This window comes from Nematolebias whitei, chromosome 14 (assembly GCF_014905685.2).
Source record: "Nematolebias whitei isolate Nwh7 chromosome 14, NemWhi1, whole genome shotgun sequence".
NCBI classification, from domain to species: domain Eukaryota; kingdom Metazoa; phylum Chordata; class Actinopteri; order Cyprinodontiformes; family Rivulidae; genus Nematolebias; species Nematolebias whitei.
In genome coordinates this window covers 19,071,506-19,085,439 of record NC_056511.1, presented here as the reverse complement: position 1 = coordinate 19,085,439, position 13,934 = coordinate 19,071,506, and the positions used below count along the sequence as shown (strand labels likewise).

At 39.2% G+C, this 13,934-nt stretch overlaps 3 protein-coding genes across 5 annotated transcripts in view; 2 read left to right on the top strand and 1 right to left on the bottom strand.

The window, feature by feature from the left end:
• supt20 (SPT20 homolog, SAGA complex component) overlaps positions 1 to 10,259 on the top strand; it is a 16,993-nt gene extending 6,734 nt beyond the window's left edge. Inside the window, exons 12-23 of one of the 2 annotated variants that reach the window (XM_037687956.1) lie at positions 676 to 845; positions 939 to 971; positions 1,079 to 1,190; positions 1,314 to 1,419; positions 1,926 to 2,087; positions 2,360 to 2,672; positions 2,763 to 2,878; positions 4,800 to 4,855; positions 5,375 to 5,473; positions 5,993 to 6,083; positions 6,723 to 6,811; positions 9,346 to 9,492. In XM_037687956.1, coding sequence (XP_037543884.1) covers positions 676 to 845; positions 939 to 971; positions 1,079 to 1,190; positions 1,314 to 1,419; positions 1,926 to 2,087; positions 2,360 to 2,672; positions 2,763 to 2,878; positions 4,800 to 4,855; positions 5,375 to 5,473; positions 5,993 to 6,083; positions 6,723 to 6,811; positions 9,346 to 9,492 — 1,494 coding nt within the window. Of the gene's footprint in view, positions 1 to 675; positions 846 to 938; positions 972 to 1,078; positions 1,191 to 1,313; positions 1,420 to 1,925; positions 2,088 to 2,359; positions 2,673 to 2,762; positions 2,879 to 4,799; positions 4,856 to 5,374; positions 5,474 to 5,992; positions 6,084 to 6,722; positions 6,812 to 9,345 lie in introns of both variants that reach the window. The other variant, XM_037687955.1, reaches the window with a different exon arrangement.
• The window catches only part of smad9 (SMAD family member 9), a 937,424-nt gene that overhangs the window by 906,100 nt on the left and 17,390 nt on the right, over positions 1 to 13,934 (top strand). The window lies entirely within an intron of this gene.
• On the bottom strand, positions 10,219 to 12,983 carry exosc8 (exosome component 8). Its single transcript, XM_037687974.1, has 11 exons — positions 12,945 to 12,983; positions 12,607 to 12,643; positions 12,456 to 12,519; positions 12,298 to 12,371; positions 11,965 to 12,010; positions 11,653 to 11,758; positions 11,527 to 11,572; positions 11,361 to 11,457; positions 10,711 to 10,831; positions 10,521 to 10,627; positions 10,219 to 10,419 (listed from the first exon to the last, which is right to left on the bottom strand). Exons 1-11 carry the CDS (start codon positions 12,959 to 12,961, stop codon positions 10,301 to 10,303), a joined length of 834 nt encoding a protein of 277 aa, XP_037543902.1. The 5' UTR covers positions 12,962 to 12,983; the 3' UTR covers positions 10,219 to 10,300.

The following is a 13,934-nucleotide window of genomic DNA, read 5'->3' as shown; positions in this document are numbered from 1 at the left end:
CACGTCCGGTTCCACCGGAGGACAGAGAAAAAAAAAACCTGTGGTCAAATGAAGAATGTTGAGCATCTTGTTAAGTTATACTTTGGTATTGGTTTTAAAAATAAGGAGATAGTTAATCTGTCAGCACATTAGCATTAAATTATTATCAGTATCAGGACTTTGAACCTGCTTACAGTAAGGTGGTAGCTCTGATGGGCTGCAGCAGCTCTCTGCAGGTACGGCGCTTTTAGCTTCAGATTGGTCATTTGCTGACACGCCTACTGGATTGATTGACAGGTCGCGTTGTGGATCCGACTCGTGGAAACAAAAAAAATCACGAGAGCTGAAAAAAAACAAAGTCTCGTACGACTTTGTTCTCATAATATTAAGACTTTATTCGATTTTATTCGACTTTATTCTCGTAATTTTTGGGCTTTAAATGTGTTAAAATGTCTTAGCATGGCCTTAAAGCTCTGTCGTACAAAACAATGTCACTAGACTGAGCACAAATGTTTATTTCACTTTTGTTGTCTTTTTAAGGCAAGAAAAGTAGTTTCTAACCTCAATTATCTGTACATACATGTTTAAACTTATTTTCACTTGAATACACAAAGTACGATGGTGGAGGATGATGTGTTTATTTACTGGCTTGTTGTGGGGGGAGAAAAAAAACACTGGTTGTCTTTGTTTGAACAGGAAGTTATAGATGACTACACATTTGAGTGTGAAGTGGGAGGCCAAGCTCAAAAGACCAAGGTGTCCATCTTCCAGTCAATGGGAGACCCGCTGGTGTACGGAAAGATCTACTGTACGAAAGACAGGAAAGCAGAGGAGGACAGTGCAGACCTAAAGCTTATACACCCGCCGTAAGCACAAGCAAGACTAATTTAACATACCTCACAGAGTTTGAAGCACTGGTTCAAATTCACTTGTTTTTATTTCTTTTATTGCACTAACAGTTTCCTCATTGGGTCAAAGATTGACTCTGAGAGGTGAGTCGTTTTGTTTATTTCTTCACACGTTGCCTTTTGTCTGTTCTGTCTCTTATGTTGGTTTTTGCAGCGTGTTATTAAGAGAGTATTACGTACATTCTTCATAGGTTTCTTACTCAGTACAAAGAAGTGTATGAGAGAGATGTGAAGTGTCAGGTCAAGATGTCCCATAGCTCAGGCAGTGTGGGACAGGGGCCACCCTCCCCCAACAAAGATGAGGTAAGCTCCTCCTATTAATGATTTAAGAAAAGTTTATCTAGTTTTCAGCTTTGTTAAAACTTCAGCTGTTATGAGGGAACTTTGGCTGAGGTGACTGTTGTCTGTCTTTTATGTTTTATTTAGGGTGATGGTGTTTCTCCACTGGTACAGACGACTGTATTGGGAAAGGGGGTGAAGCACCGGCCCCCTCCTATTAAACTGCCTTCAGGGTTGGGCAGCAGCTCCTCAGGTACATCCTAAGAAGTGTAATGATATATTTTTACACACGTCACTAATGCTGTAGAGTTGCAGAAAGGATAAACAAAGTTTAAAGGAGTGATGGAAGAAGTCTTCTCCCATTGTTTGCCTCTTCAGCCTCGCTAATGTTAATAACATTTAAAGGGTTAAGTAGTGGATAAGGTTAGCAGAAAGAGTAACTGCAGTTCTTTAGGTAACAAAAACACAGACAGGAGCTCATCCTCCTGCACAAACACATCAATCAGATTTGTTATTTAGGGGGTTGCATTGACTTTTCTGTCCTTTTCCAGTCAAAGTATAGGAAACTTTAATCCTGCTAAAGATTTAAATCAAAACTAAAGACAATACATTAAATTGTCTAACCTTATTACTGTGGAACACACAAAAAAACTTGAGTCTGACTTTTTTTTTTACTTTAAAGTTAGATATTTTTAAAAAGTTGGACCAAATGATCTAATACTGCCTAATGATGAAAATGGTTTGTTAATGATTTTTCAGGTAATCCATATAGTTCACAAACTACCAGTGGTCTACTTAAGTGTCCTACGCCACCACCGCCTCCAGCCAAAAGCCAGTCTCTGAACAGGAAACACTCCATGGAGCTGGGCCAGATGGGTCTGCTGTCGCCTGCCTCACTCTCTCCAATGGGCTCCACACAGAGTGAGTACAGCCAAGTCTGACTAACTCTTGGGCTTACAAGGAGCAGTTGGACCGTCTTTACGCTCTGCTTCCAAGTTCTCCAGATGTGGATTTGTTGGGATTTTCTGATGAGTTATTCTGACAAGAGTCCAGGTGTTGAAATATGGAAAATCATGGAAATAAGGAAAAAGTGTTAGGGATACATCACACATCATTTTGTACGATCACAAAATTACCATTTATACTTCCAGCAAAGCTTCATGTCTGTTTTGAACAACTTGTTATTTTTTTAGGATCAGGAACCCCGAAGCCTTCTACTCCCACACCCACCAACACGCCATGCTCAACCCCGCATCCTATCGACTCCCTCTCTTCTTCCCTCTCGTTGACTCCAACCTCTTCAGACCCCGCCATGGTTCAGAGCCAGTCACAGCCTCCCCTCCTTACACCTTACCCCCAGCAGCAGTTGGCTCTAAGCCAGCCTCTGCCTGTTATGACCATCCCACTGCCCACCATGGGTACGTCCATCACCACAGGAACCAGCTCATCGCAGGTCATGGCTAACCCAGCAGGGCTCAACTTTATCAATGTGGTCAGCTCTGTCTGGTAAGAAAAGAGATTATCTCTGATAGTATGATGTCACTATCTAGAAAAGTGGAGGGTTTTTTTCATGATGATTTGGGAATGTTTTTGCAGCAGTCCCCAAACGTTGATGAGCGGTTCTAACCCCATGTTGGGTCCAGGGCTTAACCTGAGTGGAATCCTGCCATCAGGGGGCTTGATGCCCACCATGCAGTCTGCAGCCCAGACAGGTAAGAAATTAGCATTATGCTTTCTCAACTATTATTTTTTTATCATCTACTCATTTTCATTTGTTTCTAATTTACTGACAATACCTCAAATAATTATTAAACCCCAGCTCCAGGAATGTGAGATTTGATCTGCCTGTAGAAAGGGAACTACCCAGACTCTGGTTTGCAAAATAATATCTGCTAATTAGAGCTAACAAAAAGATAATTTGTTCATTTGCCACATTAAGAGGCGGTAAAGTTATTGTTTGGTTTATTTAAAGTGGGCTTGTGTAGAAGAAGTCAGTCTTACCGATTGTAGACAACTGAAGGGCAGAAATACTAACTTTGGAGGATCTTACAGAACACGTGAAAAGCAGGCCAGGCTGACTGATCCTCAGGTGAAAACCACCAAGACAGAGCTGTTCACTGACTAAAGCTACTCTAACTTTACAAATGCCATCATTGTTTGAGTAAACGCTTTATTGTAGAATGTTATGTCACGTTGCCTCACCATCGGGATAGTTTTTACAACTCGGTCTGTTATAAATGTTTCAAAGTGTGACATGTTTTAGGGTCAAATTGAGCTTTTCTCTTGGCTTTATGCTGCTCCACTCTTAAATGAAGGAATTACCCCGACTTTTTCTAATAGAAAGCACATTCACTGCAGTGTTTCCCCAAGTTTACGTGCCTTGGCAGGGCGCTCGTCTCTTCCGTGATTTTTGTCAACGGGGTGGCGGATACAGAGTCTGTGTTGCGCGCTGTTTGGACCAATAGGTTTTATTTCAAGCGGGGACGGGGATAGACTGTGTGAAGGGAAACAGTGCTACTTATGTAGCTTTTTAGGTAGCACATCTGTATTGTGCGCCGCTAGCTTGGTGCTAAGTCAGGTCCAGTAGATGTCAACGGCGCGCTTGGGGGGTGGGGGTGTAGGCGGGGCTCTTGGTTCTGTTGACAGGGCAGGGCACCCTGCTTGTATGATGGTAGGTGAAACGCTGCACTACCTTGTACTCCAGATCAGACAATGAATGTGCTGAAGACCAACAAGAATGGGGAAGAAAATGATTTTATTTTTCCATCGTGTTTGTCCTAAGAGTTGAATATAAGACAACTGGACTTCATTTCTTGTTTCTTGACGTTTCACCTCTCATCCCAAAGACTTCATCAGCTCTTAACTTTTTATAAGCTGTTGTTGGGACAGTTGACTGAACGGGCTCCCCGTTCAGCGTTACTCATCTCAACAACAAATATAAACGCAGACCCCTTTTGGTGTAATTATCATACGTAATAATAAGCATAAACTCCTTAATTCATAATCAGAACCGAAAAGGGTTCAAGGTTCTTTATTCGCATCACATGTGGTACGTGAGGTGGAACGAAATTGTGTACCCAGGGTCCCAGTTGCACTTCATATCTTAGATCTTATTACTGTTTTTCTTTACAGTTTATACTTTTGTTGGATATAACTGGGACCCTGTGTACACAATTTCGTTCCACCTCATGTACCACATGTATGACGCATAAAGAAACTTTGGCTTTGACACCCAAAAATAGCAAAAATATAAAGTATTAAAAAACGAAAGATAAAAGCATTCCGGAGGAGAGGTGAAACATCTTTAAATAGCAAGAACTGATATTTGGTATCTTTCTCAACTTTTAGAATTACCATGTTCTAAAAAAAAAAAAAAATAAAAAAAAAACAAGAGTCTACACCAAAATACCTACATATGTGTCACATATTTTTTCTGTATGTCTGGTCTATTTTTACATGTCACATATGTCATATGTGGTGAACTTTCAGAAACTGTTATAAACTCTTGTATTTGAGCCTTTGAGAAGCAACAACATATCTACAACTCAATAAAATTAATAAATTAAAATGTTTGTGTTTGTGTGTTAGGTTTTTCATTATGTTGTGTGGTCTATGTAAATTGTTCTGTTCCAGGGAGCCCCTTTGGTTTGAACAGCAGTGCTGGGTTGAGACCACTGAACCTTCTACAGGTATGCCTCTGTTACAGTCAGTCTGTAACGCTGTAGAAAGCATTCACACGGTGTTTACCATTGTTAATCTTGTGATGTTTGAATCAGTGTAGCTTATATTTCCTAATACATTTTCTCCTTCATCTCATTGCGTAGGCAACACATTGAGCACTACTTGTAAAAGTGTGAAATTGCAGGTGTCTTTTGTATATGATGCCTGACTGAAATGTCAATCAAATTATTTTGATATTATTGCCACCCTCTTAGTGCAGAATTGCTGAGTCTCATGAGCTTTTGCAAGTGGAATAGACACAGAAGTAAACAAAGAAATCTGAGAGTAGATTAAGCTTGTACTAAGAATGTTCCTTTTTTGTAGTTCTGATTATCTAATGGTGAAAAAAGTTCATGTTCAGCTCTTTCTAACTTGTTTCTTTTCTTCTCTTCCCATTATATGTGCATCATGTCTTTCCCACTGTCCTTCCTCCTACCCTCTGTTCATTCTCACTTCCTTGTGTTTTCCTCTGTGCTGTTTATCTACAGATCCCCACTGGTCCTTACATTTTTAACTCTCTGCAGTCCCAGTTTTCCCCTCAGCAGAGTCAGTCAGCCACGTCCAGTCCCCAACAGCAGGGGGAGTTGGTGAGACATTCACTTGCAAGTACATGCTCTAAAGACTGGACTCAGAAGAAAAACAAAACATTTTCATTTAATTATGTAACAGAAAAACAGATCAGTGACCCAAAATGGAAGAAGCGGGTAAAGATAATGGATGGATGGATACACACACACACACACACACACATATATATATACAGTATATGTGTGTGTGTGAAACTATGTCATTTATTTTTTTCAATAAAGGTTGAACTGAAAAAAAAATGCATATATGACATAGTTTCATATATATATATATATATATATATATATATATATACATACATACATACATACATACATACATACATACATACATACATACATACATACATACATACACACACGTACACGTCTTTATCAAATTAAGTTTGTGTTTCTGTAAATTATGCTTTTCAAGACTGATATTTATAGAAGTAGGTTTAATGTTGCAAATATTTGGTTTTGCAGCATTTGTGTGCGGTCATCTTGTTGTCTCATTCTCCTTTGTGTCTTCTATTTCAGAATGACCAAGGGTCAGATCAAAGTTTAGGAAACCAGCAAACTGCTGTCATCAACCTCGGGGTGGGAGGCTTCATGTCTCCGCAGGCAGCAGGTATGGTCCATCACGACGTAAAAATCCACATTAGAGCCGCGCATATTTCCCTGAACATTTTTTTCATTTGCTCCTTTAATCTGCTTTGTCACAAAATGACACCATCTCACAGACTACAACTAATAAGATGAGATTCACTAATGTGTTCATTACTGTAAAAACTGTACATCATTTCTGAGTCTGTGACTAAACATGAGAATGTTGCTAAAGTTAGCCATCGTTCCTCTCAAAGGGGCATTTAACAGCTGACAGGAGAGACTCAACTTTCCCCCCTCTTCTCTGCTACATTCTCTTTTTCCTTTTCTGTTTGTTTTGTTTGCCCTCACCCTTTTCCCCTTCCCTCTGTGTTAAATTCCTCCCCCTCCTCTCAATGCACTGTTCCTTCACATCTTTTCTAATTTGTGCTATTTGTCCGTAATCTTTGCACTTTTTCTACAATATTTCTGTTTTTGTCTTTCCTTTTGTCGTGTGGTTTTCCTTTTCCTGAAACGTCACATTCTTCCCCTCAACCTGTCAATGTTCTCCTCTTCTGCTTATTTCCTCCTCATATATCATCCCATACCTTCTTCTGCTTGTGTCCCTCTTGCCGTCACCTCCTTCCCTCTGGGGTTCCCTCCCTCCCTCCTTCCCTCCCCTTAGTGCTGTCCCAGTTGGGCTGTGGGCTGGACGGGTCTGGGCCCCCGCTGCCTTCTCCAAGGCTTCAGCAGCAGCACCAGCCACAGATCCAAGTAATACAGTAACATTAACATTCACTTACACTTAAAGAGGTTTGTAGGAGTCGAGTACTGAGACTAAAACCACCTTTCACTCTTCATGCCTTCGTTTACAGGCAGCTGCATGTGTTTTACTGTAAACCCCATTTTTCAAATTGGTTCTTAAATATTTACAAATATAAAACAATAATTATTTTATATGTCTAGAAATATTTTTTTTTAAATTCATCAGATTAGGAAAATTATTTTGAACTTTTTAAATCTTCTCAAAATTTGAGCTTTGTGTCGAACTGTATTTTCCCAAAATGTAAAATACATTAAACAAAGGCAAATGTATTTTAGAAATATTTGAGTTTATATCTAATGAATAGTTTAAGGGAGTGGTCTGGATTTTTTTTTTAAAGGGCTTATGTGTAGTTTTGAGCAATCGTTGATTTTGGTTTGGCGAACTGAGGAGAAATTCTTCTGGGAAAGTGATGCTAAAAACTGTTTTATAAGAACTGTTCAAGAGTAAATTTACATCATATAAAACAAGTCAAATTCAAGAACTTCACACAAATTAAACACCGTATTTAGTATTTTATAATAGGTTTCGAGCGGCACGATGGCGCAGTTGGTAGAACTGTCGCCTCTCAGCAAGAAGGTCGCCAAATCAAATCCCGTCTGGGGACCTTTCTGGGTGGAGTTTGCATGTTCTCTCCGTGCATGCGTGGGTTTTCTCCGAGTACTCCGGTTTCCTCCCACAGACCAAAAACATGCATGTTAGACTGATTGCTAACTCTAAATTGTCCCTAGGTGTGACCGAGAGACTGAATGGTTGTCTCGTTTGTCTCTTATGTGTCCCTGTGATGGACTGGAGACTTGTCCAGGGTGTCCCCCGCCTCTCACACAGTGACTAAACATCAGTGTTGCAATGTGTAATTAATGAAGGCTGTCAGTGATCAGGTGTGCCCCATCATTCTGCTGGCCAAGTGAAGATAACTTTCCTTTTTCTAGAAATACAGTAGTCCCTTGTTTATCACGGGGGTTCCGTACAACACCCCCCCCCCCCAAAAAAAAAAAATATGTGAAAAACCATGAAGTGGAGTTACAGTAATCTAAGTTCAGTAAACTTTGTCATTACTTGTGCCAGGCTGCAATCACACTCATCCCCTATTACTCCCAATCTCTTTCCTTAAATAAACAATTTAAATTGAAATACTTCAACATTTAAAATGAACAATCCATGCAGCATGGTTTATTGTAAATGTTACAGTATTTAAATTGTAGAGAAGCACAGTAAGACATCATAGCCCTTCACAAAGCTGATGCAGAACGGAGGAGAAATGCAGGAGGGAGCTTCCCCCTGCACTTGTGGGCTGCACACAGGGGCAAAAACATTTAAAATAGTTTATTTTAAATAAACAATCCATGGCTCATCCATCAATCAGCCAGGTGTGTGTCATCTCTAATCTTACTTTGAAAAACTGCAATAGAGCGAGTCCGCGATGTAATGAGGGACTACTGTACAAGAATATGTGTGTGTGTGAACCAGTTTTTACATAAACTGTTGGACACCACCGATCAGTGAAAGAATATTTATAGTGAGTACAAACACAAATGTTTGGTTGACAAAATATGTAGTTTGCAAGTTGTAAAATTGTTCAATTTAGCGTTCATTCAAACTGCTTCAATATTTTTGAATTTGGGTTGTTTTAGATGAACAGTGGCCCCCGAAATATTAATTCCTCTCTAAGAAATCCTTCCTCGTATTTCAAACAGGGATCACACTGATGGCTCTTTACTGCATGTAAAATACTGACTTCTTAATGGTACACTAACCATCTATTTAAAAGTGTCATCCAAGGTTCAGTTTTCATGTAAATCCTCGTACACCACACATTTTACTGTGCAAGAGCCACTTCATTCTGTGTTGTATGTTCTCTTAGTGATACACTTTGTTTTGATGAAGACCACAGCAACACACACACAAACACCAACGCTTTCAATGGCAGCAACTAACAGCGTGTCAAGCTAAAAAGCAGGCATGTTCTTACAGATCGTAGCCACAGGATGGTACTTTTATTCTTTTGAAAGTTTCCTGGTTTCATCATGAAAGAAATAATGGGCTTTTCCACTGCAGACATGAATTATATATTTGTTTAGGTTGACTTCCTCTCTGAGCCGAACGCATAGCTGTGAAGCTGCATGTTTGTTCTGCTGGGATCTCAGTCATTCGTCTCCAGACAACACTGGTGCTGCTTGTCTGCATCCTGCCTCACTCCCCACTTCCTCTCCCTCCCCTCCACAAACCATTAACCTTTTTTTTCTATATCTCACTGCAAACTCTTCTTGTATGTCGTACACATCAGCCTTTAGTTCGGTTTCACTAACCCGCAGCACGGTGGCGCAAAGCGTCGTAAAAGTGCAATTCGATTCCCGTTTCAGTGAGGGAGTCTGTTTAATATTAATATTAACCATGCAAAATGCTTACACGCATAACAAATTTGATCTTTAACTATTTTAGTGAAAATCTCCTGATGTGTTTTCTCTTTGTTTCTACTGAACAGTTGCAATTCTTGCAGCACCAAATGCAGCAGCAGCAAATGGCTATGGGAGCAGCAGCTCCTCAGGGGGCGGCGCCACGGCAACATACCGCCAGTCAACCAAGAAGTAAGAGGAAGAGGACCACACCGCAGCCTCTTTCCAAGTCGTAACAGACTGAGATCACACTAAAGCCCCTTTCCAGCTACGTGAGGACGTTCATGATCTATACTGTGCTCTTTGTCTGCGTCACTTTAAAGACAAGCAGACTAAAAAAAAAAAGACTTTTTTTCTAACGGATAAATTTGTATGTATCAGTTCTCGAAAGATGCTTTGTCCACTGTGGAGGATCAAGTTTTTACAACAGGGAGCCCTTAGCTCACAGGACCTTAGTGATATTTTTTGAAATGATCAAGAAGAAGACGGGTCTTGAAGGTAATGAGCTTCCACAGCGACATATTTCTACTTTAGGAAGACTTTTCTCTGCAAAGGCCTTGTGGACTGAACGAGCCACGAATGCACATTCTCAGAACATTTTGCATGAGGCTGCCATGTTGACTCCGGTAGAAACTGCCCTTTAAGCACAGATCCTAGCTGAGCTTGTCGACACCAAATCCTCCACGTAACCGCGACATGTGAAAATGCAAACTTTATCTTGGAGTATTGCCTGGGGGCAGCTCTCTACCTCTCAGTCTGTTGGAAGTCTTCTGTTAGGACACAGGGCTCACACGAGGACTCGAAATCAACATGCAAGACAGTTTGCTTTTGTACAGCATATTTTGGAAAGGTGTTTCCTTTTAATAAGTCCAGGAGCCATGAGCGTATTCTTACATGACTTCAGCTGAGTGCGAGACATTTCTGGACACTGAAAAGAATAATTTTTTAAAGCAGTCTTTGTCAGCAGTTTTATTGTTTTAAAAAAAAAGAATATATATTGACAGTGGAAAATACAACTTTTAGATAAAAGCCTTTGTCTGTGTGTTATTGTGCAGGTTTTACACTGTGTATAACTTTCTCAATGAGTTTCTGGATCTCTCTCTGTCGTGTTGTGGCTCGGTTGATGCACTCCTGCAGCTTCTCTCCTGACAGCGATGAGCCACCTGGAGACATTTCAAAGTGAGAGTGGAGCTAAAGCATATATATTCCAAGAACACACGTTTTTTTTTCTATAAAAAAAACTATTTTTGTTGTTGTTTCTGACCTGGTTTGTGTAGCGAGCAGAGTCGATCGTCCTCATCCGTCACCACAGTGAGCCGTGCAGTTGACAGACTCTCCTCCTCAGATGTGGGGTCTACAATAAGTACAGAGCTGCAAATGGAAAAAGTTACAATTAGTCCAGACTGAAATGACCAACAAAAATGTAGAACTTTACTTGAATGAGGCAAACTTACTCATCAAAGACACAAAAAGAGGTGCCAACTGGATGCTTGTGAATACAGAGACGGTGTCTCTTTTCGAAATTCACCTCTGGCAAACACGTCTCCTTGTTGATGGTGACCTCTGGGAGTTGAGCTGTTGGGAAGCAATTAAATTAAATGACTGATTAAAATAAAAAATACATTTGCTCCTCTGCAAAATTCTCACATATAAATAGAAAGTCAAATACAGCAGTCCCTCGTTTATCACGGGGGATCCGTACCCTGAAGACTCACGATAAGTGAAAAAGGTAGGAATAGTTGTACAAGTAGTGGTTTATTTTAGTTTTTTTTAATATATAAAGGCATTTTAAACCCTTCCCACACTCTTGAAATATTCTAAACAATGTTTCTAAACTAAACGCTCTAAAAGAGCATGTCATGATTTCAGATGCAGTATGGGCTGCAAAAATGTGCAGCAGGTGCTAAATACTTTAAAATAATTTATTTTAAATAAAAATTCCATGCCGATCGTGCCGCTCATCCATCCATCAGCCAATCGTGTCATCCAATCTTATTTTGAAAAACCGCGATAGAACAGTCCGTGATAAACGAACCGCGAAGGATTACTGTAACCATGTTTTCCCCACTCTAGTTGTAGACCGCTCCACATTCAAAGCACTTACTGTTATTCAGGGCAGCCAGCAGGGCGACAACAGAAGCATCCAGAATGTTCCCATCATAGTCGAGACACATGATGTCACAGTAAAGGACCCAGCAGAGCTGCAACAACAAACAGCTGAATTATGTCACAGTCGTCACTAGTTTATGTGCTCATTTATAAGTTTTTACCTTTCCTCTGTCGATGCACAAGTCTTCTGTCTTGATCACCTCAGAGCTGCAGCACAAACATGTAACGACGACGAGTGAGCAAACCGCAATGGAAAACTACAAGAGCATGTTGAGGGTTTATCGAACCTTTCGATAACATCTGCAATGAACTGGCTAGCAGCCTGGGCCTGTTCTCCTGGCGGGCCCGGCCGGAAGCGGGACGAACACAGAGGCGGCAGGTCCACGTTGGGCACTTGAGAGTAAAGAGTGCTGCAGTCAGTGTTTTGTTTATTAGAATCCTCATGTTACTGCTGTACAACCAGAACCATCATAGCTACATACACAAACACTTGAATCAAAATAGAGGCTATGAGCAAAAGATCACACGTTTGTGAAATTTTCTTTTTTTTTTTTTTTTTTTTAACAGATTAGCACTTGATACTTTTGCATCATACTCACCAATGTAACCTTTACCAGGTGCATCCACCGTAGGGTTGGCCAGCTCCTGCACACGGACAAATGTTTGTGTATGTTTTAAAAATAATGCGAAATAATGAAAACAAGATTGTTTTTTCATTCAACCTTTATTTATACAGGTTAGTCTCATTGAGCCTCGAGGACTCATTTACAAGAGAGACCTGTGATGCATTTATGCAGGATCAAAAAATGGTTGGTCAATAAATCATCTATAATAGGCTGAACTTAAAATGTAGGATTTTGTAAGCCGAAGAAGTAGAGGGTTACAATAATGTATTTGAAACAATGTTCTGAAGTGCTGTGTTGTTAATGTACCCCTTTGATTCCACAGATGATTGTGGTGTTTCCCATCTTCACCAGGGCTGAGCCATCTGCTGTAGATATGGACCCTAAACAAAATAAAATAATAAAACTGAGTGTGTGCTGAATAAAAGACTCAGCTGTGACAGTGGGACCAAATATGTACAATTTACCAATGTTCAAAGTCGTGGTTCTGAATTCAGACAGCTCCCGTCCATCGGGTCTACAGTTTTCTTTCTGGAAATTGAACATTTTGCGGGCTAAATGATACTCCTGATATAAATGTTTATGTGTTACAAATAAACAAATGTGAACATCACAAACCAGAAAGCTCCTGTGATATTCCAGAGGCTCCGCCGTCCTAATATTTAATGAAAAGACAGCAATTAGTCCAGAACAAAAAATAAAAACTTTGAGACGAAACAACGGCGCAAGGAAGAAAACTGGTAAATGACTATTTATGGGAAGTAATTCAGTCAAAGTTACAGACTGAAAAAAAACGACTGACGCAGACGCGCGATTTACTAAAATCAAAATTATACATTTATCCGCAATTACATCTCACCTGAAACCTTACTTGATATATTTATACAATAGGAATTGGTAAATTAACACGAAAAACATGCATTTGTTTGACAAATGTACAGTATGAACAAGCTTACTTGAAACCAGCCGCCATATTGTTTTGATTCCCCACGTGGTTTTGAACTATGGTGGCCGACAAGGGCGAACAGAATCGCTTTGTGTTATTGTTAGTGACAAAATAATTTCCTGTTGATCTTGCAAAAGAAAGTCATACATATTTGATAATATTCAGACTGTAACTCTTAGAGGACCTTTTCATAAGCTTAATGATGGCCTGTTCTGTCTCCAAATATTATATAGATTTAAATAAAAGACAAGGGTTTCCTTGGCATTCAAGTTTATGATGAGTAGAGTTAATATTACAGGAGATCTATTGTAATTACTACACACCTATTATACGCTAGATTATATTATATAGCCCAGAGAATATCTCCTAAGAAATAAGACTTAACCTCAGATTTAAGGAGCGTTTACTAAAAGTTCGAATGTTATGTTTGGGAAGTTGATTTATCACAAAATAGACATTTGGAGCTGTTGGTAAAATAAGTTTATCCTACTCAAAGATAATTTTTCAGCTCTTTAAAATACCATTTATTCTATTCATGTGAAATATTTCAGATATATCAAATATACTTTATTATTCTGGATATTATATTAAGTATTTATTTTATTATTAAATAAAACTAAAATTTCAGGCATAGGAATTAAAATTATTACTATAATTACAAATATCAGCGTACATATTCTGGAAATCTAATACTTTACAGTATTATCAACTTGATGGGTGGCTTCTGTTTAAACAAACTAATGAATGTTCATTGTAGATTGCTGATGTCTTTGCTCGTTGTGAAGAAGAGAGCAGTTGAAAGAAAAAAAAGTTAAATTGTAATGTAGATATATATATATATATATATATATATATATATATATATATATATATATATATATATTGGCTATATGTATAAATATTTTGTGTATATCTTAGATCCTTGTATACCGTTTTTTTATATATTATATTTTTATACAATTTTGTTCCACCTCATGTACCACATGTGATGTGAATGACA

Coding starts and splice junctions, on each gene's coding strand:
- exosc8 (XM_037687974.1), bottom strand. Junction 12,011..12,297: donor TCATCTGTGGAATCAAAGGG/GTACATTAACAA, acceptor GTCCGTGTGCAG/GAGCTGGCCAACCCTACGGT. Junction 11,458..11,526: donor TGTGCATCGACAGAGGAAAG/GTAAAAACTTAT, acceptor TTGTTGTTGCAG/CTCTGCTGGGTCCTTTACTG.